This window comes from Micromys minutus (genome assembly GCF_963924665.1).
Source record: "Micromys minutus genome assembly, chromosome: 24".
NCBI lineage: Eukaryota > Metazoa > Chordata > Mammalia > Rodentia > Muridae > Micromys > Micromys minutus.
Window position 1 is genome coordinate 12,925,228 of NC_137959.1, and position 25,005 is coordinate 12,950,232.

The 25,005-nt window shown below is 41.5% G+C and overlaps 1 protein-coding gene across 2 annotated transcripts in view; it reads left to right on the forward strand.

Annotated features, from left to right (window-relative positions):
* The window catches only part of TENT4B (terminal nucleotidyltransferase 4B), a 57,501-nt gene extending 33,377 nt beyond the window's left edge, over nt 1-24,124 (forward strand). The window contains exons 2-12 of one of the 2 annotated variants that reach the window (XM_080937480.1): nt 9,301-9,424; nt 11,023-11,069; nt 11,895-12,015; nt 12,991-13,098; nt 14,595-14,723; nt 16,066-16,279; nt 17,027-17,153; nt 17,246-17,349; nt 17,453-17,640; nt 19,662-19,826; nt 21,537-24,124. In XM_080937480.1, coding sequence (XP_080793606.1) covers nt 9,301-9,424; nt 11,023-11,069; nt 11,895-12,015; nt 12,991-13,098; nt 14,595-14,723; nt 16,066-16,279; nt 17,027-17,153; nt 17,246-17,349; nt 17,453-17,640; nt 19,662-19,826; nt 21,537-21,713 — 1,504 coding nt within the window. In that variant the 3' untranslated portion in view covers nt 21,714-24,124. The remainder of the gene's footprint in view (nt 1-9,300; nt 9,425-11,022; nt 11,070-11,894; nt 12,016-12,990; nt 13,099-14,594; nt 14,724-16,065; nt 16,280-17,026; nt 17,154-17,245; nt 17,350-17,452; nt 17,641-19,661; nt 19,827-21,536) is intronic. The other variant, XM_080937481.1, reaches the window with a different exon arrangement.
* The last annotated feature ends 881 nt before the right edge of the window (nt 24,125-25,005 follow it).

Genomic DNA, 25,005 nt, shown 5'->3' on the forward strand with positions numbered 1-25,005 from the left:
TGTATAAATGCTGTCTGGCCAGGCATCCAGCCGTCATTTCATCAATGTCAGAGTAAGTGGTGAACATTGGAGGTCATTTCTTCTAAAAACAAACACCTTTGATCCCAGCACTCGGGGGGCCGAGGCAGATGGACCTCTTGAATTCAAGGCCAGCCTGATCTACAGAGCAAGTTCTAAGACAGCCATGGCTACATAGAGAAACACTGTCTAGGGGAGGCAGGTTGGGAGGAGAATGCTATTTGATTGGGGATATGAAAGAAAATTGATATGTTAATGTTGTAGGTTATTGTTTTAGTGTAAATTTTTTAAAAATAAATTTGTGGTTTATTTGTGAAATTCCTTTTGGAGGAAGCTACCTACTTAGAGGCTAAAATCTTAGCTTCTTGAGCAAAGGACAAAGTTTGCTGCCAGTCAGTGTTGCTATTTGACTTTATTTTAGCCATCCTAACCAGTATAATAGAGCGGGAGAATTGTCTGCTTGTCTATAAAAGACGTATATAAAAGTTCATAGCTTGTTGACATGTGCACCAACCTCCCCACTATGAGTAATTTGAAATGAAGTTATGAAGGCTAGGAAAATAAAAGCTCACAGTGAGGCTGCTGAGACAGCTGAGTCTCAGCAGCCTGAGGTTAATCCCAGGAAATGTCTTCTACAGTCCCCTCCAAATAAATGTAATTAAAACTAACGTACTCTTTAAATGGATGACTGAAACTGAAGATGCTAAATCAACTCATGAGTTTGTTACTTAATGTAATTGAGGTAAAAACCCCAGTTTTGCAGGCATGTAGGCAAAACTTGTTGAAATGACTGTAAAGAGTGTCTGGGAGAAGAAACAGAAAGAAGAGCATTGTGAGAATTAAAGGCTTGATGACACACTGGTTTTGTACTAGCAACTCTAGATTTACATAGAAATAGTCTTTGTTTTAATATATGCATTTGTTTTACCTGTGTACATGAATGTTTTCCTGCATGTATGTGTTGTACCACATTGAGTGCCTGGTACCTTTAAAAGTCAGAGGAAGGAACTGGGTCCGCTGGGACTGGAATGACAGGTATCTATAAACCATGTGGGTACTGGGAATTGAACTCATGTTCTCTGCAAGTCCAGAAAGTGCTGTTTATTAACCACTGAACCATCTCTCCAAGCTCCAATTTTAAAGGACAATTTCAGTCCTAAAGTATAGAACATAGAGCTGTGTACTGGAAAGAAAATTAAAGATGTAACACATAAATGAATGTGAATGAGAGTTTATGTATAATTAGAGGTTTTGTGTATGAATCAAGATACATAGATACGAGGAAAAGAAACTGAGAAACATAATAACAAACTAGAAGCATTTATTGTGTGATCAGCCTTGGGTGATACTTGCCTCAGGGACCCAGTGGATGTCCAGGAGCCCCACTTCTGGTCTTTCTTTTGTGATAGTTGTTGCTTCCTTAGTTTTGTATTTGTTTGACCCATGTGTGGACTACAACCAAAAGGGTGGTTCACTAACTGGGGTCATCTATGGATGTTCCTGTCAGAACCATGCAGTGGATTTTGTTGTATGGTCTTGCCAACATCTTATTGAGCAGTTGGAAGTAAAACTATCTCCCTGAGGAAAGAGTTTGGTGTAGAGTCAGAGAAGTAGGAGACATGCCATTGTGTACTGTACGAGGAGCAATATATACTCAGTATCTGAAAACATAAAAAGAATATTCTGTCTGGAGTGCTGGACACTTAGCTGAGAAAGATCCGTCTTCCATAGTCAGTGAAGATGAAAACATTTACTGGGAAATGATAGAAATAATTTCTAGGTTTTTAGTTGTACATAGCAGGTTGAAGTTCACTCTGGACAGCACTTGGACCATGGCTTCATCCAGTGAGTCCATAGTGTGCTTACTGCTCAGCAGACAGCCACTTAGCTGCCCTCTCACATGGCTGGTTACAGGCTCTTAGGGCAACCTTTAAATAACCTTTATTTGACTTAGAAATGGCCACAAAATACAAAGGACTCACCTGGCAGTTTAGATGTGCTAAAGATAAGATGTAAAGTGGAAAGTTAAAAAGTCAGACAGATTTTGTCTTCTAGGAATTGAACTGAGGGTTTATTCCTGCTGCACAGACATTCTGCTGTTTAACTGTATTTCAGCCTTGTAAGAATTAAAATCCTTTTTTCCTTAAATAAGACTGTCTGAGAGGCAGAGGCAAGCAGACCTTGTGAGTTCAAGGACAGCCAGAGCTATATAGTAGAAAGGCTGTTTTATAAACAAACAGCAAGCCTTTAATCCCAGTACTTGGGAGGCAGAAGCAGGTAGATTTCTGTGAGTTTGAAGCCAGCCTGGTTTACAGAGTGAGTTCCAGGATAACCCAGGGTTACACAGAAAAATTCTGTCTTGGAAAACAAAACCAAAACAAAAAAGAACAGTCTCCTGGCTGACCTTAAACTTTAGATGCCTCCACCTCCACCTCTGCCTCCTGAATTTTGGGATTGAAGGTGTGTGTTACCATCCCAGTTAAAGAAATTGAGAGAGAAAGTGACGAAAAAAACAAAACAAAAATCACTGTATTCACATAACTTGTGTTGCCACAATTATTCTATTTTAACCTTTCACTGCCTAATTTATAAGTTACTTGGTCATGGATGTATGTGTCTAGGACAAAACTTGGTATATGCATTTGTCTATGGTTTAAGATATCTGCAGGGTTCTTGGAATGGATCCATGGATAGACTTATACTGTCATATTTCTCTGTCTTTCACAATAATCACAAATAAATGTTAGTTAAAAAACAGTTGGAAGAAAATAAAAATATAGTTGAAATTTTTTCTGTAGAGCTTATATTTAGCTTTACAGAGTTTATAGCAAAACTGAGTGGAAGGTGCAGGGATTCCCTGTATAATCCCAGCAGCCTCTTGAGTCCCCCTGGTAACATTCTGCCCCAGAGCAGCATATTTGTTAATCTTCATTGATACGCTGTTAGCAAGTCGTCTGTGATATGTATCGGTGTTGTATTAAATATTTAATCTCAGTTGTGGGTTTCTACCCCGCCTTGATTATTCAGTTCCCAGAGAAAAGACATACAACCTTTACAATAAGCCTTAATCATCACTAGAGCTGGACAGTTGTCTACCCTCTATGGCTATTAGGTCTACTGCTCTGTCAATAACCCTGAGTTATAATTTGCCATGTTCCAATTGGCCAGCCCTTATGGCCAGGTTTTCATGCCTCACCCACCCCTCAAATCTTCTTTCCACCTCCCTCTCCAAGTCCTTGCCTCCTACCCCCAGCCCGAGAACAGACTCTGCCTTTCTTCTCTTCTGCCCAGCTTTGGGCTGTAGGCATCTTTATTCACCAATCAGGGATAATTTGGGGGGCAAGGTTACATATCATTACTTGGGTCACCATGAGAATCTCTACCCTGGGAGCAACCAGGGCCAGTATTTAGCAGTACATTATATAAAAACAGACAAATCCTCAACATATCAATATTTGCTGGAACTTCTCACACTCCATGGAATGATGGATCCACTGTGCATCACAGAGTTGTTCTGATTGCCCCGAATTCTTTGCTCTGTCTCTCAATTCTTGGCAGCCACTGAGCCTTCTTCCCCTGTCTTCAGTTTGACTTTTTTTTTTTTAAGGTGTCTTATAGTTGGAATCACAATTTACAGCCTTTGAGTTTGGCTTCTTTCACTCAGCAGCCAGCATTTAAGACCCCTTGTAAGTTTTTCCTGACTTGGTAGCTCTCATCTGGTGCTGTGTGATATTCCTTTGTACAATTGCACTAGATTATACATTTCTTCTGCTGAAGGCCATGTTTCCCTCTGGGTAGCCATGAAAGTCCAGCTCTATATGTCCTGGTGTAGGCTTTTTTGAGCATGTTTTTAGCTTCCTGGATTGTTGGATTATAAACTTTGAGGATGTTTGTCTTTTGATTGATGGATGGATTGATTGACAGGTTCTCACTAGCCTGGCACTCACAGAGATCTGCTAGCCTCTGCTGGGATTAGAGGAATGCACCACCACTTCATTCTCTCTTTAATTTTTTTTTTCATTATTCTAAATATTTTCCTGTTTCATGTTTTTTTTTTTTTTCTTCCCCAGAACCTTTAAAACATGCATCAAAAGGATAAAAACAAAGAATTGTGGAAGCTGGAGCAATGGCTGCTCTTCCAGAGGACCTGGGTTCTATTTCCAGCACCCACATGTTGATTCACAACTGTCTATAACTTCAGTCCCAAGAGATCTGATGCCGTCTCTGGCCTCTGAGTACACTGCATGCACACGGCACACAGACATGCAGGCAAATAGCATACACAAAATATTAGTGATGACAAGAACAACACAGATTGTGGGTAGTGACGCAGTGACTGGGATCAGACTTGTACACACATTAAATTATGCCTGTATGGAATTGTCTTGTGAAATTGTCTGTTAATGGTGATAGCTTATTTCCTGAGGGTTTGCTTTGTGCTTAGTGAACAGTAACCCTTGTTCTGTTATAACGGAAGCTGTCCAATATCTGCACTCTTGCTCTCCTCACCTAGCAGGTGGGAACGAGGCTGACTATGTAGAATGCTTCCCCAGCTCAGGCTGGCTGGGTAAAGCTCAGTTTTAAAATTGCTACTTTCAGGAGGAAAGAGGGCCTGGGGCATGTAGCCCAGGGTGCTTGGGCCCGGGTGTCTCTCCATGCCTTTGGTTGGTTTTGAGTAGAAGAATTTGGTAAGCTATCAGATCAGCATGTGAAACAAGGTGGACTTGGGAAGTAGAGACTAGAGGAGGAAGTCCTGGGGACAGTTGGGACAGGAAGTATGATGAGCTTTGGTTCTGGGCCTGTGGCATTTGAAGTGACAGCTGGCAGATATGTCTGGCATTGAGCTGGAATGCCTGAACTACTAAATTTGTCTCTGTTTCTACCATGAATTCTGGAATCTTCTGGAGCCACTCATATTGCTTTGTGAGTTTTGTTAGACTTGATTGCTCAGTTCTCTTAGTGTCTTGGTATCTTTGAGAAAAATTCAATGGCATAGAAAGCTATAATTCCTGACCTCAGCTGTCAGTTTCACCCTGGAGGAAAATACCACCAGCAGTTGTAGTGATTTTGGAAGTTTGTATCAAATTTGAGTGTGTAATTCTGATACCAGTAGACACTCCTTGAACGTGTATGAAGCTATGACTTGTTAGTTAGTGGTGTCTGTACCAAAGTGCTGTCACTGAGGCCTGGGCTTGGGGTCTTCCTTGCCCTCTGGTGGCCGTGCTGCTCCAGATTTGACCACAGAATCCCTTCTTCAGTCACTCAGGCTCCCTAGTTACACAGGTAGAACTTTTTGCTCTACAAGGAAGGATTATTAAAATAATTTTCTCTATTAGATATATTTTCTTGTTACAAAGATTTTGTTTTAAAAAATATACAATGCCATTAACATGTACATTTAAAAAACAGGTCATGTAATATATATATATATATATATTTATTTATATATATATATATATTTGGTTTGTTTTTAAAGATTTATTTTATTTATATAAAAATACACTGACTTCAGACTCACCAGAAGAGGGAATCAGATCCCATTACAGATGGTTGTGAGCCACCATGTGGTTGCTGGGATTGGAACTCAGGACCTCTGGAAGAACAGTCAGTGCTCTTTTAACTACTGAGCCTTCTCTCCAGCCCCAAATGTATACATTTAAAAATGGTAAATCTCTTCTCTTCCAAGTCATTGTCTGAGCTTAATCACTGTTAAAGTAAGTTCCAAATTTTGTTTTGTGGGAACAGGGAAATGTACACATATCCAAAAGAAGCATATACACGTCACGTATACTTACACATATCTCACGGTCAGGCAGTGTTGCATAGTGTAGTTTTGTCACAGAGCTCAGTTCTCAAGAGCTGTAGTTTATAAGTTTTATCTGAGCTGCACTGGGTGTGTGGTGTTTCACAGAGCTTCCTGGTGTTACTGTCATCCAGACCCTGGAGAAATTGTTTTCTATGCATAGTTAGATGGTTCTAGAGGCATACAGTTGCATTGAGGTGTGAAAGACAGCCTACAGAACTTGTCCCTATCCTAATTTATTCTAATGTCATGATATCAAGCTTATACCCAGCCAAGAGTGGACACTTCAGACACAGAACTTAGTCTCTGCAGTACTTAGTCAGTAAGCACCTAGACTCGTGTGATTCTGTGCTAGCATCGTCATATAGGCTGGACTAGAGAGATGGCTTGGCAGTAAGAGCACTGTCTGCTCTTTCAAAGGTCTTGCATTCAATTCCCATCAACTACATGGTGTCTCACAATCATTTGTAATGGGATCCAGTGTCATTGATGCTGTCTAAAGACAGCAGTGATGTGCTCATATGCATAAAATAAATAAATAAAATCTTTAAAAACATTTCTTTAAAAAAAAAAAAAAAAAGGAAAAAAGTCAAACAGGCCAAGGAGACTCTCAAAGCTACTGAAAAGTCTGCTTTGAATGTTTATGAAAAATGTGCCAAGATATATTGCTGTATGCATTGTGCATGTCACTAGTTGCATAGAAAAAGGGTGTGTTTGGCATGAGTAAGAGGATCTAGCAGACCTGAGATGGGTCTCCTTTTCTTACTGAGGAAGGGCATTTTTGCTTTATTAGCTTGGCCTTCTACCTTCTACACACAGATGGTTGTGTTGGCACATGATCATCCATAACCCTAGCACTGGAGAAGTGAAGACAGCAGGCCTGCCTGAGCTGCAGAACCAGACCCTGGTTTAAAAACAAAAAGCTGTAGTAGGGATTCTCTTGACAAGCACACACAGGGCCCTGGGTTCTTCTAGCAATTTAAGGAGCTAAAGAAGTACAGTAACTTCTGGTAGCAGAAGGGAGATGACAGTTCATAGACTATTAAGTACTTGAGTAATTCTTTCTTTTATAGTGCTGGGTATCCAGTCCCAGCCTCCATATCACATGCTAGGCAAATACTTTACTGCTAAACTGCAGCCTATCCCTCAGGGAAATCCTGTCTTAAAACTTGTAGAATCCTGAATAACTTCCCTTCAAATTAATGTGCTGGCAGAAAGCCCAGGATCACAGCACTACAGCACTGAAAGCAAATTTTAGAATCTTCTCTACCTTAACCATTGTTTGTGTTCAGAAATCCCTCTTGTAGGGTCTTTGCCTTATGATTGTCTAGTTTGTTTTCATGTGTAATAACAAGGACCTGTGAAACCTGTCTGTGGTACAGCAGTGCAGAACAGACCACTAGCACCCTTTACAAAACCTGAATTGATGAGTTTTTTTCTCTGTTCCTGGATAGAGATGGCTCAGGGCAAGGCTCAGTTTGACAAGCCCCATTTATCATCTTACACACATTCCCAATGTGCACATTCAGGAGGGTTCAGAGAACAGACTCTCTTGACTGGTGTCATCTGACCTAAACTTTAACTGACAGGTGGACTCAGTGTTTCTGCCTGCATTTGAATTAGAAACCATGGAAGGAGCCTTTATATGGTAGAGGTAGTCAAATTTTCACACACACACACACACACACACACACACACACACACACACACACACCCCAGTATCCTGCAGAGAACTGCTTTATCTCAAAGACAGATAAACTCTCATAATGAACCCCTGACCTCTTGGGAGTTTTTGTTATATTTTTAATACATGTTTTCACTATGTAGTCCTGGCTAACCTGAAGCTTGCTGTATGGACCAGGCTGGCCTCAAACTTACAGGCATCCACCTGCCTCAGCCTTGGGACCTTGGGAGTTTTAAGATCCAGACATTACCTAATATTGCATGACAAGCAGGATGTGTTTGTCTTTTCTTCTGGCCTACATGACTCCTGCTTGGCAGTCTGCCCTACACATGGGCACATGGGCAAGGGAACATAACCCCTAGAACCACATGTCCAGGGGACATAACTGTTTTCAGGCACGGCCTGAGCTAGAACTCGAGTTTTTTTTTAGGCAGCAAAAGTGGCAAGAACAAAAGGTAGGCTGCTCCACTGGTCATATTAAGTCATCAGTGCCTCATGAGGTAGAAGTTGCAGCCAGTGAAAGTGAAAAAGAAAGGAGTTTTATTTCCTCAAAGCCAGTTTTGGTCTACTAGAGTTTCTGTCTTCCTGCTCCAGGGCCAGTGGGCTTTCTAATTGTAGACACCCCCTTTAGGGCACCCCTGATCTCTTTCACCATCCCAATCTCAGGGAGAGCTTAGTGGGTACTTCTCTTGGGTCTCTTTCCACTTCCTCTCTCCAGGATAACTTCCCAGGTTCTCAGGGACTTGGAAGCAAGGAGAGCTGCTTTCATGCCCTCTGCTGCACAGCATGGCTTGGCTTCTGCCCACTGCCCATTTGTCCTTTAGTCCTATCCAGTGCTGCCTACCCCACAGGGCCCAGCCAGCTGTCTGTGTATGTCCAGTGTTTCTGAGCTCCTTTCTTTCCTAGATCTTCTTCTGTGATGATGTGCTCTAGGCTTTGCTGCTCTGTCCATCTGATACAGTTGTCAGGGGGATCTTTTAAATATTCCACATTATAGTCAAGGTCTCCCCAACCCTCCCTTTTAATTTCCCTTTTTCTTTTCTTTCCCTTCCTTCTATTTTTTCCCTAACTCCTCCCTCCTTCCCTTTCTCTCTCCCTCCCTCCCTCCTTTGTGGTTCTTGGGGATAATAAACTCAGCCATTGAACATGCCAGGGGCACATGCTCTACTACCGAGCCACACCTTCAGCCTAGCCTGAACTTAGCTTTGTCATTATCTTGAGCCTGACTTCCCCTTTAGATGCACATCTGTATTCCCTTCCAGACGTGCCTGTCTACTTGATGTGCTTGTGCATTTGGTTTCCTGCCCTGCCCACTGCAGTCTCTGGAAGCCTGCAGCACCTTCTCAGAGCCCTTCTCTGTGGGCCATTCTTCTCAGGGCACTGCTGGGGTTCACTGACCAGCTTGCTCATTTGACAGTTAATTCCTTAAGCAAATGCCATACTGTTTTGCTCCTTGTGGAGAGATGCGATGGTCAGAAAGCTATGCTACCTGAGCTCAGGGTCTTCCTTCCTGCTTTATGGCTGCAGTCTGAGACCTGGCCTGCATGACTTCAGTTTTTAAATAGAAAAAGGAAGGCAAAAACTCACCTACAGCTTAGTAGAGGACTACACAAGGGATTTCTTACTTTCCTTTAATTAAGTTCTGTATATTACCATTTTCACTTGTATGATTATAAAAGAAGGCAAAAATTTGCAAGTATAAATTCATCAGCTGAACTGTAAGACAGATTACTCAAGAAACTGACTTCTTATTGGATTGGTCCTGCTCATGTTTGCTTTTTGCTTTTTTCTTCAGTCTGCATGAAGAAATCAGTGATTTTTATGAGTACATGTCTCCCAGACCCGAGGAAGAGAAGATGCGGATGGAGGTGGTGAGCAGGATCGAGAGTGTGATTAAGGAGCTCTGGCCCAGTGCTGACGTGAGTACTTGTCCTGGACCTGGGCTTGAGGCAGAGCCCTGCCTCCGACTGTCTCATGTAGACTCACTCACACTGTAAGTGCTTTTGTAGGGTAGTCACTCTGTGTTGCGGCAGGGTGTTATGATATGTACCCAAGGCTAACCTTGAACTCAAGCCTCCTTATGCTTCCCAGGCGTGCCATGCCCAGCTTTGGTCAAGTCACATCTTAAAGGCAAACAGTGTCCTACAGCCTTTAGACTAGGATTTACTGATGTCTTTCTTCCACTCAGGTGCTTTGCCTTAACCCTGTTCTTCTCAGTCCTGAGTAGCACCTAATAAAGTGGATGAAACTTACATTCATTAATGCAAGGAAAAGATACGTCCAGCCTCAGGACAGTAGTTTGTTTTAGAAGGGATTTATCAAGGCTTCATCTTTGTTTTTATTCTAGCCTGTCAGTGCAAACATTATAGTTTGCTCATAGCTGACGGCATTTCTTTTGCTACTTGAAGTTGACTGTCTAGGGTCAAAGCAGGCAGGTGTATGCCTCTCATTGCAAACCACTCTGTCCCCTGGCCAACTTCTTTTGGTTCCTCAGTCAGTGAGCACAATTTTTGCCTGGGTCTCCACTTGTGTGCATCTCTTAGTAGCATTAATTCTTCACTTTTCAGGTCTGTTCTATAATCCTCACTGTTCAAAGAGTAACTGACTTTGTGTTGCATAGTTTCCTTAGACCTTCTTGAGGTGATGTAAGGGAAGCCAGGGGTATGTTTGTCCTTTTGGCAAAAGAAAGAGGTTCAGGTGTAGATAAAAAATAGAAGGGAAGGTATGGTTGTCCAGTGAGCAGCTGCCCTTCACTGCACTGTACTCCCCTGCCCAGCCGCTTGTGTTCCCTGGGGCAAAGCAGAGATGGCTCCGCCTGGCATGATTTGGTGAGCACTGCTGACATCTAGTGGGTATGAAGGGGAACTGCTAGCAGTGCAGTGAACAGCGCAGACCTTATAGCAAGGTTAAGGTTAAGATGCCCCGATCATTGGACCTTTCTGAGGTAGGCAATTATACCCGTACAAAGAGAAATGCGAAGATCTCAGAGATTCTCAGTTGATTGCACGTCAAGATCTTGTGAAGATTGTTTCTGGTACTCTCTTGCACTGACCTACACACCAGCACATGGTCTTCAGCTGAATATTCTGAATTAATGAGAGAGCTGCAGAGAGATCAGCATTAAGGATTTGTGACCCTCCTTGTATTGTGAGAGATTACTAACCTTTGGAACATAACTTGTGAAACTTGTATATACTGTGTACATTATATTATTATATGTATGTGTAGGCGCGTGTGTGGGAGTCAGGTTTCTTCTACTTTTATATGTGGTCTGGGTATCCGGCTTGCATAGTGAGCATCTTTAGCTACTGAGCCATCTCAGTGGCTCAAGGTCTCTGTTTTAGATTATGTGCTACGTTCTGAGTGAATGTCTGTGAGACATGGTTTACCTACTTTAGGAAAACCTTGTATTGGGGTTGGGGACCTCCTGCCGTTCTAAAACACCAGTAGAGGGCATGAGGAACATGCATTTCTCTATAGGTACCTAATGTGATTTTTTTTTCCCCCTGTCTTCTAGGTCCAGATATTTGGAAGTTTTAAAACTGGCCTGTACTTACCTACTAGGTTAGTATATTTATGAAGCTTTGAAGGGATTACTGTACATTGGGGCTATTGAATGTGTCTGAGTAGAAATGGGACTTGTTTGTTTGTTTTTGAGACAGGGTTTCTATATAGTCTGGGCTGTCCTAAAGCTTGGTTAGAATAGTTATAATTGAGATATGGAAAAGATATATAAGTAATAAAATTGTAAGTATGTGTATTTATACCTTGGTACTCAGGATTTATACAGCTTAATATTCAAGTCACATTCTCATTGAGACAGCACACCTGAAGTTCAATACTAGAAAGCTTCAGGAATAAACAGACCAAAAAACCAGCCATTCACTGATATAATATGTTTGAGGTTTTGTTTCTATTAACATTATCCCGTGTCCTGGCACCTGAGTTCCATGAAATAGCTGTGGGTATGAGGTGGCTAAAATTGACATCCCGCTTCTCCTCTTCTCGGCTTCCTTTCCAAAACTTATTACCAGCAGCACATTGATGTTCTGAAGCAGAGAGAGAAAAGGGTTCTCATTGCCCTAACTTAAAGTTGGTAGGCATAATTGTTAGCTACAATGGGGACCTGACTGATATTTCTTAAAACCTTCTCGTGGACTGGAAAGATGACTCAGTGGTTAAGAGCACTGATTGCTCTTCCAAAGGTCCTGAGTTCAAATTCTAGCAACCACATGGTGGCTCACCTCCATTTGTAATGGAATCTGATACTCTCTTCTAGTGTGTCTGATAGCTACAGTGTGCTTTATATATAATAAATAAATAAACCTAAAAAATACAATAACCAAAACAAAACAAAAAAGAACCTTCTCACATCATGTGTCCCTACAGTGACATCGATCTTGTGGTGTTTGGGAAGTGGGAGAACCTGCCTCTCTGGACCCTAGAAGAAGCCCTTCGAAAACACAAAGTTGCTGACGAGGATTCCGTGAAAGTTCTAGACAAAGCAACGGTAAGTTCTTAGCACTGAGTGAGCCGTATTACCTGCACAAAAGACTTGGATTCTAATCTTGCAAAGCACAGTTGGGATGTGACTCCACTTGTGAATGTCACAGTGACTATGAATAAAGACTGTTATTAGCGAATCAAAATAACTTGTCCTGGCTATATATCTTAAGAATAATAGCCAAATTTCATGTATAATATGGTCAGGACTTCAGTATAAAAATAGGTTACTAGCTGGGCAGTGGTGGCGCAGGCCTGTCATTCCAGCATTTAGGAGGCAGAGGGAAGTGATCTCTTAGTTTGAAGTCAGCCTGGTCTGCAGTGTGAGTTTGTTTCTGTTAACTAATCTCTAGTTATAACAGAAGATAATGTTCTCTTGTTTTTGCATCTGTGATCTTGTACATGAAGGCTTTTTTTTTTTTAAAGATATGTTTTTGTTTTGTGTATGTGTTGGGGGCACAGCAGAGGGCTTTGGACCCTCTGGAGCTGAGCTGCAGGCAGTTACGAGCCACAATGTGGGTGCTAGGAATTGAACTTACGCTCTCTGAGTGATGACTCTTAGCCATGGAGCCATCTCTGTCGCCTCTGAAGTCATGCTTTACGCAGAGAAGCTCTGTATGAAAACACTTTTTAAGAATAAAATGTATTTTATGTATTGCTTTTAACGAACTTTTTTATTTTACTTATGTGTGTGTGCTCACACACACATATACACTTATGCCCTGTGTAGATGTGGGAGTCAGAGGACAACGTGGTACAGTTCTCTCCACTTTTTGGGCTGGAGGTCCAACTCAGGTTATCAAGCTTGGCAGCAGACACTTTTACTCACTGCATTGGCTAGTGCCTGGTCCTCAGAGCAACTCATGGTCTTGTGGTCTCATGAGAAGTGTAGATGTCGCAAGCCTCACAAGTGACCTGTGCATCCTGATTTTGCCACTTACTTTGAGAGACTATTTTAAACTTCTATGTCTTCTTTTTCTAGGTTCCTATTATTAAATTAACAGATTCTTTTACTGAAGTGAAAGTTGATATCAGCTTTAATGTCCAGAATGGCGTGAGAGCAGCAGACCTCATTAAAGATTTTACTAAGGTCAGAGTCTTGCTACAGTCTGTATAGTGACTATTAAGAAAGTTTTTCTCAAGTGACTGCTGTCTGTGATGTCTTCTGCTCAGCTATCGTGTGCATGCTGCTGACACATGACTTTACATTTCTTGTGCTTCCTGTGAATGGGTTTATAAATGGTTGTGGACACTTCTGAAGACCACCTCTGCTCTGGTTCCTTAGGCTGAGTGACATGGGAGCTGAGATGGTGCTACATGGTGACTCTTGTCAGCTTTTAATCTCATTTAGATTAAAATTAGAATCTTTCCTAGGGAGCCTTTTTTAAATCCCAGATTCTCTGTCAACAGATACTTGCAAGTCTTCTTACTTTATCTCGAGGTAATGCTATTTATTAATAAATAACTTGCCAGCATCACACTCAGAACATTTTGTAGATCCAGCCAGCGACTGTGGCTTCCACAGAGCTGAAAACATGCTGTTCTATGCACTCAGATCTCTTAAGCAGTTCTCCAGTTCCTAGTTATTTCGATTTTTGTGTTTTGTTTTGTTTTGGTTTTGGTTTTATAGATTTTCAAGATCGGGTTTCTTGTGTAGCCCTGGCTGTCCTGAAAGTAACTCTGTAGACCAGGTTGGCCTTGAATTTACAGACATCCTCCTGCCTCTGCCTCCCCTGTGCTGGGATTAAAAGCATGTGCCACCACTGCCCAGCCTTTTGCTTGTTATTTGGCCCCAAGCTGTTAATCTTTCTAGCACAGTATCTGGAATTGCTTAAAGCATAGTTGTGTCCTACTGTGGCTCCCTGCCTGCTGGACCTTGCTTCCCTTTCCCTGTTGGGCATGAAAGAATAGAGAAGATAGAAAAAGAGAAAGATCTCTTTTGGCGGGATTATGTATATGTGTTTAACTTTTCATTAAGAGACACTAGAAGTTTCAAATTGTTTGCTTAATAAGAAGCAGTAGCAGATGACATGAATAACAGGACCTTCTGTTCTGTGCCTGGAGCCTTAGGTTCTGGAGGGGTCATATCTGTCAGCTCCCAGAGCCCTGCCCCGTCTTCTGTGAAGTAGAGAGGGAGAGAAGGTCTGGGTGGTGATTTGTCCATTGAATGATAGCAGGCAAAACTATATGTGTTCAGGTAGCTGCAGAATGGAATGGGGGACCTTGCTGTGCAGTGAAAGCCATTTACAAATGATTTCTTTCTTGACTTTCTTACTGGACTAGTGCCTTAAATGTTGAGGTGCTTTGGCCTCTGTGCTATTTGTGTTGTCTGTTTGTAAGAGACCATTCTCTCATCATAATATGGTTAGGTGGTTAGTACGTCTGTTCAGACAGCATGTGGCCGCCATTATTTACGTCACCATGAGGAGAAAGCCTTTCGTTACTTAGAAAGTTTACTTTGAAAATTGAATATATTACATATATCTACAAAATTTTGTAATATAAGGACCAATTTATGCCCTGGTGATGCTTTGGGCTGTTACAATATAGGAATTCATTGAAAATGTAATTTCATTTCTCTTTCAGAAATATCCTGTATTGCCATACTTGGTTTTAGTATTGAAACAATTCTTATTACAGAGGGACCTTAATGAAGTATTTACAGGTGGAATTGGTTCTTATAGTCTCTTTTTAATGGCAGTCAGTTTCCTTCAGGTAAGTTGTATGGGTGTGCTATATCAGTGTGCACTGGAAAAAAGATAAACTACTTGCAGAGACATTTGGGGGAAAAATTAAAATCAGGAATTTTTACAGTGCTTCTCTTTAAACTGGATACCTTTCATATAATTTAGCAGATTATTGTTTAAACATTCCTAGGAGAGAGATTGAGACTTTTCACTAGGTATGTTAACATGTAATGTTTGGCCTGGTTTCTAGATGTGAATTCTAATAACCAAAAATACAGGGCTGTCTGCAGCTCACTGGTCAGTCAGCAAGCTCTGGGTTCAGTGAAAGACCTTATTTCGGAGTATGAGATGGAAAATGATTATGGAAGACAGCAGATGTCAGCAGCACACCTCTGATTCCCGCATGCCTCTGTGCTTACACTTAGACATGCATTTGCACATACAAGTACACATACCACTGTGTGTATATACACATACATACATGGATGCATACATACATACACAGCATACACACACACAAAGGGGCTGGGCGATGGCTCAGTCAGTAAAGTACTTGCCATTGAAAACATGAGGATCTGAGTTTGGATCACTAAAGCCCACTGACAAGTTGGAGGCAGCAGCAGGTGCTTACAGTCCCAGCACTAGAGAAGCAGAGGTAGCCTGTCTAGCCTACTGTGTTCAGTACTTCAGTGGCAGACCCTTTGCATAAAGTCTGGGTTTGATTCCTTAGCACTGTCACCTTAAAAAAAAAAAAAAAAGCCAGGTATAGTGGCCAGATGTTGTGGCAGGAAGATCTCTATGAGTTCAAGGCCAGCCTGCTCTACATGGTGCATTTCAGGACAGCCAGAGCTACATAGTGAGACCCTGTCTTGATAAACATACATACATACATACATGCATGCATTATACATACATGCATGCATCATACATACATACACGCATACATCATATATACATACATACATACATACATACATACATACAGTGGAAAGTGATTTAGAAAGGTGTCTCATCAACTACTGTCTTTGATATGTATATATACAAACACGCACTAGAAATAAGAATACATTTAAAGCAATTAGCCATGTAATTTCAGCTATAATTGAGACATGTTCTTTGAATAAGAGTTCTAGTTTTGCCTGTTTGGCACTGCTGAGTGAGGTGAATTCCTGATGTGGGTCACACTCAGCCTTACTTGCCTGGTCTGTACCCATCGTGCATTGCATGGTTGTAGCAGCAGCATAGCTGTCAACTGGTACACAGTCATGATGGTGATAGCGAGTGCTCATAGAAGTTGGGATCTCACTTATAGCTCCTTCTTCCTAGCAGAGAAAATCCAAACTAATTTCTTCCCTTTTTTTCTGTCTTAGTTACATCCCAGGGAAGATGCTTGCATCCCCAACACAAACTATGGTGTTCTCTTAATAGAGTTTTTTGAATTATATGGACGGCACTTTAATTACTTAAAGACTGGCATCCGGATAAAGGATGGTGGTTCCTATGTGGCCAAAGATGAAGTACAGAAAAATATGCTTGATGGCTACCGGCCATCAATGCTTTATATTGAAGACCCTTTACAACCAGGTACTGAGGCGGGGGGAATGTGTGGGCTTCAGCGGGAACATCACCATCCACTCATGCTTTACTCTGCTCAGATGAAAAGTGCATATTTCTACTTAACAAAACATTACACTAAGATACATCTCCAGGAAAAAAAAAACTAAAAACACCTGGTGGCATACTTCCACATAAGTTGGGGTAGTATCCACTTTGGAGTGGGTTTGTAGCCATCTCTTCTCCTGTGGGCTGTTATTTCTAGCCAGTTGTCAGCAGGGCTTAAGATGGAAGTTCTCAAACAGTAGTGAACATAGGCAGAAAGGCTCCAGGAGATCGCTCTTATTTGTGTTCTGACTGCTTGTTTCTGTGTCACCCTCCTGTACTTTTCTAGCTTTGAGAGCGACTTGAAAGTGAGCAGCGTGAAAACTTCTTTCTCACTTTGATGAAGTTCTCTGTGTATTTATGTGGAGAAGTATGTCCATAGCTAATATAGACACAGGATAGTCAGACAGTACCCTTTCTTCCTACTATTTAGTGTAGTGTGGCTTTATGTTCCTTTGTATATGTGATGGGAGAGTCTTCACTGGGCTAGAGTTGTATGCAGGTAGTGGATTGGGTGGACCACAGCAAAGCACTGAGCAGATGTTTGAAGGCCGGGGTGCTGAGGAAATGACTGACAGCCCACTCATGGTGGTTCGCCCATGATCAGCTATCAACCAGTTCATATGAACCAGTGGCCAGGTTTACTTCTTTCTGTATCCCTTTCTTTTAAAGGTAATGATGTTGGAAGGAGTTCCTATGGGGCCATGCAGGTGAAACAGGCCTTTGATTATGCCTATGTGGTATTGAGTCATGCAGTATCGCCGATTGCAAAGTACTATCCCAACAATGAAACAGAGAGGTAAAAGTCTAGCCCCGGCCAGCCCATATGTGTGTGGTCGGAACTTCTTATCTTAAGGTTAATGACACCTTTTGTTTTCTTAACCTGTGCAGCATATTAGGTAGAATAATTAGAGTGACGGATGAAGTTGCCACATACAGAGATTGGATATCGAAACAGTGGGGCTTGCAGAATAGGCCCGAGCCATCCTGCAACGGTAAGACCTTTTCCTTGAAGGTGGACTGGGTCTTAGGGGCATTTTCTATGTTGTGTGTATTTAATGGGAAGAAACGTTTTCCAATCTTTTGCCACTTTTTCAGGAAATGGTGTTACCTTGATAGTAGATACTCAGCAGTTAGATAAATGTAATAATAATCTGTCTGAAGAAAATGAAGCCCTTGGAAAATGTAGAAGTAAAGCCTCGGAATCTCTTAGTAAACACTCTTCAAACTCTTCATCAGGTCCAGTGTCTTCCTCCTCTGCCACGCAGTCGAGCTCTAGTGACGTCGTAAGTATGACACGCGCTGCCCCAACCTGCTGGCCTGCTTTTTGGGGGACTCAGGAGCACCAGGGGAACTTTCAATACCTGTCATTCTTGTACTTTTTCTTCAACATTCTTTTTTTAGAGAAAATTAAAAATCTAGTGAAGGTAGAAACCATCATTGACGTCTTTAGCATTCGGTGCTCCGTTAACATTAACTGCTTATTTCTAACCCTCTGCCCAGTAGTTTCTCTTACTCTTCGATCTGTTTCATGACTGTAAAAGGAACCTTGTCATGTCCTCACTAAGTTTCAGCACCATACTCTTGTCGCCCACGCGCTAGTAAGATAGTGTCCTCTCACTCCAGGTGCCTCCTAACCAAGTCCCCACTCTGGCCCCCAGAGGGCACCCTTGTCCTTGTAAAGGATTTTCTATATCCCATGTTAGTTTTTTATGTAGGGTTCATAGAACTGGGATTCTCTGGTATAGAATATTATTTGTAAGGCAGCTTTCACCTTAAGTTTTTTTTTTTTTTTACTTGTTTTTGAGAGTCCTAATTGAATTGTTAATTGATAAAATTTGCCTGCTTCTGCCTCCCACATGCTGGTACTAAAGGCTCAGTCTGAGTTTTTAATGTATTCAGTGTTACAAGCTACTTTCGCTCTTGATTTAAAGATATTTCCAGCTAGGCATGGTGGCACATACCTTCAGTCCAGCACTTGGGAGGCAGTGGGAGACAATCTTCAGTGAGGGCCATATAGAGAGATGGTGTCTCAACCCCCTTCCCCTGCAAAAAAAACCCATGTTACTTAACAGCTTCTCCCAGCTCTCCTTTCCCATAATGTTTGGTCTATTTTCTGTCTCTATTATGATGAGTACATCTCATGTTAAATTTTCTTTGTCAAAAACTTGAGTCTACTTAATTAAAATTTAAGGTACATTTGTCTTTTCTTTGAAATTTGACTTTAATATGTGATTACAAAATGTCCTTTTAGGGTCTCAAAGTTACCTGCATGGGCCCTGGAGTTTTAGTCCCCTGCACTGCATAAATCAGGCTTGCTGGTGCATACCTATAACCCTAACACTAGGGAGGGTGGGGAGCAGGGGTTAAAGGCATGCTCCACTGCATAGTGAGTTGGAGCCCAGCCTGAACTAAATGAGACTGTGTCTCCAAGAAAAAAGAAAGAGAATTCTCATTGTTGATGAATGATGGCATATCGGTATGGAGTCTTAAATATTAATGTACTGGACCCTGTGTCTGTGGGTTCTGGAGTGGTGCTTTGGGAGACGGAATGAATGCTAAGCTAGATGTCCCAGGTAGAGACTGCCTTGGAATGAAAAGTTTAGCTTGCCAGGTAGTGTGCCAGCATAAAGCAGCAAGTATCCTAGATACTTCAGTTGTGCCCCTTAAACCTGCCATCTTGCTTTGATTGAAGATATTGGACCATGTCTGGGTCCTAGGTCCCTCTCCCTTTATGGTGGTCTTATAAAGGTGGTCTTCCATTTGTTTTTATAACTTGCTATAAATAAAATTTCATATCATAGGCCCATTCACACTTGATTTAAAAATCAGTGATGTGGTCAGATGTGGTCAGTGACTTGGCAATAAATAGAAGCACATGGTGAAATGGACCATTTCAAATGTTTGGAGTAGGTCCTGGGCAGTGACTCAGGAAAGAGTATTTACTACGCAAGCAAGAGGACCCGAGTGTGAACACCCTGTGTCCCCTGACCCTGCGTCCATTTTAAACAGGCATGACTGTTTAAACGGGCATGTATTGTTGGATGCAGAAACAGAAGCTTCTTATTCAGTGAAGGGCTCTGTCTCAAAAAATAAAGCAGAGGGATAGAGGAAGATAAAAAATGTTGTCTGGTCTCTGACTACATGCTGTGGATGCACACACCTTCTCCCATACAGTGTTCAAAGGAAGCCTCCTCAGCTCTCAGATGTGTCTGTTTAGACTAGAAAGTACTTAGCTGAGATTGTTGCCTGAATTCTGAATATGAAAATTACTAATAAATTGCTTTACCCGTGTGACATGTGTTAGGATTCTGATGCAACGCCATGCAAAACCCCCAAACAACTGCTCTGCCGCCCACCCACTGTCAGCCGGGTAGGCTCACAGGATGTCTCCTTGGAGGTCTCTCAGGCAGTTGGGAAAATGCAGAGCACCCAAACCACTAACACACCCAACAACACCAACAAATCACAGGTGGGTAGAATTTGTGTTTGTCATTGTTAGTGTTCAGTTTCAGATAGTTAGATTTTTTTTCTCTTTTAGTTTTATAATGTGTATTTATTAAAGCGTTTACAAACATGAATAAATAACTTACCCGTATTTACTACAGGGCATTGCTGCTTTCTGTGTTTATAAGTGCCATCAGACCCACGCATTCTCATGCGTTTACTAAACACTAATATTTCACAGGGGTGAATTTTCTCAACACTTGTTAATGATTGAGAAAATAGGTTATTTTGCTGCATTTACTGTTATTGGACAGATAACAGTTGTGTTTTTACAGATTGAAAACCACAAAAACTTATTCTAAATAATTAAAATTTAATTCTTGTCTAATACTATTATTGAAAGAATAAATAATGAAACCCAACCTGAATCAAGAGACTGCATAGATCATCTTTAATAGCATGGTCATCGGCAGTGGGGCGTGTGGCCTTGAACGTTGCGTCTAGCCCCTCTGTTTTATTTGTCTCGTCTGCTGGATGGGTTTATCTATAAAATGATGGCAAAAATAGCATACCTTTTAAATTTATAATGAATACTATCTTAATTATTAAAATGCTTAGAACAATTAGAAAAAGTTTAGCATGTATTAAATCTTATATAGTTAGAATTTCTTACATATGCACAGTTGCAATAAAGAACTCTCTTGGTTAAAGAACAAACTGTTTTGTCAAACCAGATGTCCTGAGGCTCCTTTTAAGATAATGGTTGTAACAGATCTTAGTGCCAGCCAGGCCCCTTTAACACATTGAGCATTGGGGCTGAGGATGTAGCTGAGTGTAGAGCAGGCTGGTGCGTGGTAGTCTTCATGGCTACAGCATCCCTAAAAACAGTCAGTTCTTTGTCCATATTTGATATGTGTTGCTTATGACAATTACCAGGTAGCTGGGAGACAGTTGCTTAACATCAGCTTTGACTTACTTAAGTATTTTTAGTTCCCAAATAGTATTTCTAATTAGTTAAGAATAATGAATCAAGCAAGGGAAGAAGTTTTTGATACTGGTCTGTGGTATAAGTTATCTTTCCCATCCTCAGGTTAGCAAGGACCGTGGGAAAAGGCTTCTTGGAGGTTGTGACTTGACTTGCCCAGTTCAGTGTACCCCACAGCCTTAGCATGGGCACCAGATGCAGTTGCAGGGAGGGACAGGGCTAACCAGAGACTGGTAGGAAGCCACAGGACTTGTCATTGGAAACAGGAAAGGAGCAGTCAGTGCCCCTGAGCTGGCTCTAAGCTGCCTAGGTCTGACAGCCTCTTCCGGCAGTGCTACTTAGCATGTTGTGTGAGCAATAGGATCCTTGAGGAAGCTTTCATGTCGTACACATGCTGCAGGAGGAGAAGCTAGTGGCCTATTCTTTAGAGAGGTTGTCCTGTTACTACTCGTTTACTGGCCTCTAGAACAGTCAGATAGCTGGGTGTGGTGGCACAGCCCTTTAATCCCAGCACCTGGGAGGGGGAGACAGGCAGATCTCTCAGGGTTTGAGGCCAGCTTGAACTACATAGGACACTCCAGATCAGCCAGGATGACAGTGTGAGACTCAAGTTGGTACATATGTGAGTTGGAGGTGGGGGATCCATGCAAGTGGCATGCCTGCCCATTTCTAGTTTTGGGAGCTGCCCCTGCACTCAGGCTTGCTGGTGGACAGCTCTACTGTATTTCTCACTGCTTTCTTCTTCTGCAGCATGGATCAGCAAGGCTCTTCCGTTCTTCCAGCAAAGGCTTCCAAGGTACAGCTCAAACCAGCCATGGTGCCTTGATGACAAGCAGACAGCATCAAGGCACATCCAATACTCAGTATTACCATGGCAAAAAGAGGAGGCACAAGAGGGACGCGCCCCTCTCGGAGCTTTGTAGATAGTCGGCACTCTGCGACGGACTGTCTTCTGTGTGCAATGATCTCGTGCTCAGGACAGTTGCACAGGGACTCCTGAGACGGCAGGAGCCTCACACTGTTCAGACGTTGATTTAGCAACTGCGTTTTTTCCCAGCTCGCCACGGAATGGATCATGAAGACTGACAACTGCAAAAACAAAAAGCAAGCAAAAAAGGGGGAAAAGGCTGCTTATGTGATAAGTCATGTGCTACAACAGGGTCATTTTAAGATTTAAAGCTTGAATGTAAAATAAATATATTTCTCATTGGCTTTATGCAGAGTTATAGGGAATAGTGCTCAGTGTGGGTAGCTGATAGGAACAAAGAGCAGTTCAAGGAGATGGGTGGGAAGGCCAACAAGAGCATCTCATAGGAAGTCAGATTCCAAGAGGGAAAGTGATTTGTGCATGGGTTTTTTGTTTTTTTTTTTAATAATTTTGAATATATTTGCCATTTTATTGTGTGTATATATAGAAGTCCATATAGGAAATTGATATTTGTAATAGTGGATTTGTTAATACTTTTTACATAACATTACTATTTGAATTGTAAACAGATTTTTTTCTCAGGATTAGTTTGAAGAATAATCTGAGTTGTCATTCTAACACATGCAGGGAAGAGATTAGCTCCAGTCCTGTTTGTTTTCTTCAGCATTGAATGACATCATAGAACCCTTGTGACCTGCTTCAAAATTCTTTCCTCTCTAAAGAAAAGGTTTATGGTGGCAAATGATGTTTATTTTATTTTGTAAAAAAAAGAGAAAAATGTAATATGTATTTGTGTATACACTGAACAACCTCTAGTCATCTCTCAGAATTACCGCACCTGCTCTCTACAGTACTGCTGTCTTCCTGGGCGCTGGGCCTTAGCAGGACTTGTGTGTGTTTCCTAGCAGTCTTTTCTTCCCCTCCCCCCTTCATCCTCAAAGGAAACAAAAGGCCTCCCTGGGCCTGGGCTGTTCCTGTCACAGTGCGACCTCGCATGCTGGCTCCTCTGACCCTGCGTCCTGTGTGCTTGTGGTGTCCTCTCTCATCATTTTTAGGTTCATGCTTACTACTGTGGGAGAGAATAACTGTAAACAGCTTTAATTAAATCATACTTATAAAAAAACCTATTTTCTTATACTTCACTTTATGCTTTTGGTATTGTCGATCTTTAAAAATTAAATGGTCTTTGATAATGGATCGATTTTGTATTGCCTTATTAAGACCAAATACTTCTTGTCATCCCATTCTTTATCCTCTCCTTTAATGGAACTGCTGTCTTTAATTAAACCTTTGTAAACACTGGCTTGTTTTAATCATCCTGTAGCGTTTGGCTGTGGTCAGCTACAAGTGCAAACGTGTGATCCTGTTACTCGTTGCCTGCTGAGTCTTGAGACTCAGGTGGGTATTTAACACAGTAGGTTGTACACAGTGCTCGTTGTCAGTGGTCTTTGGAGGTGAAAGCCCTCATGTCTAGCATCAGTGTGTGTGTGGCTCTGTTGAGTACGGCCATTTCCGAGATGGGGTTCTTTTATATGTGTATGTGTGAAGTACTGTTGGCTTTTTAGGGATTTCTTTTCTATACACTTAGGACATACTGCAGACCAATCAGACCATTAATGGACACTTAGTGCAACTTTTTATAATGAGAATAATGCTGTAAAGTAAGACCAAAGCCGGTGTCATCGCTGAAATTAACACTTTTCAATATGTTCATATTTTAATTCAACAGTGGGAAAAAATGTGTTCCACAACTGGAAACTCGCAGTACTATGTAAACTGTGGAAGATTTTAAATGTGATGTTATTTTGACTGTTTTCAATTTTAGAGTCACATTTTATTCTGATCAGAATTTTTATCAAGATGTTGAAGTTTTGTTGTTTTGAAACTAGTTTGTCATAACATATTGTGCATAATCACAGTATTTATTTTGTAGGGCTTGTGAATGTGTAGATTTATGTTTACTGCTAAGGGAACAATTATTTATGAAATAATATTAAATCCAGTATTAGCTGCCTATTTCAGACACTTAACACCTGCAGAGATCTGTGTTACATTTACCACACTGAAGTTTTTTTTAAAGAATCACCCTCATTGTTGAAAGTAAATGTACTCTTAGGTGGGTTATTAGTGTCCAATACGCATGTGATTATATTAAGGTGGTGGTAGCGGGAAGATAATCTTGATTCCATTGGGAATCTTAGGTTTTCGTAAATTTATTGGGAAAATAGTTTTTCCTGTACTGCTGATGTTTCTTTTTGGTAAACAGTATCTTTCTAAGAGAAACGCATGAAGGAGAGTTGAGGTGTGCATTTCCCCAGATGACCAGCATTGTATTCGTGAATACTGTATATCGAATGAGCAGCGTGCAAGCTGTTCATTTTCCAATCTGAAGTAAAATACTTTGAAGAACTTTCAGTTTGCCTGCTCATTTGTTCTTTACATTGTATCTTCTTCTGTCTTGAATTTCAATACTTTGGATGAAGATTTTGGTAGCTATCTCTGAAATGAATCTTAACCATACTGGTTGGTCCTTCAGTGCCCATGAATTTGTAGCATTCTTGGGTATTCTTAGAGGGGAGCTTTACAAATATTGCCTCCCTGTGGTGATGTTTAGCTGGTGGTCACACTTGTGTACCTTTCCCAAGGAACAATTAAACCCTATTGTGTAGCTGGTGGCTTGGAGAGGTATCCATGGGTATCCTAGTGTGGTTTGGGGAAATCCACCCAAAAGAAAGTTTCTTTTGTTGCTGGAGTTACAGTGTGCCCAGGATAGTCCCTACTCTTCAGTGGCTTTTGTTTGAGGATTCTACACTTAAAGTTTTCAAATCTGTCTCTCATCTATAGAATCTTCAACTTTTAAAATAAACTTTAGAAGACTGTGTATATGTGAGTACGATAATAATCTATGTGCAGGAACCCATAGAGGCCAGATCATGTTGGATGCCCTGGAGCTGTTTGTACCATCACCATGTGGGTGCTAGGAACTGAGCATGGGTCCCTCGGAGCAGCAAGCACTCTTTCGATTGCTGTGTTGTTACTGCAGCTCTAGGTTTTTGGCCTTCATATGTGTTCCCTCCGGGCTTCAAGCAGCTGACCACATTATATGTTTGTCCTGTTCAGAGAACATTTTACTTCAGTTGACACTGGGAGCCTCTCTCACAGGTTGCTTAATTCATCCCAGATATTTATGGATAATGCCCATGGATCATAGGAAGCTGATGTCTCTGTGGGGTAGAGCTAGGGTTTGTGTCCTGGGAAGATGCTGTAGTCCAGCTGGCCTCAAACTTGATA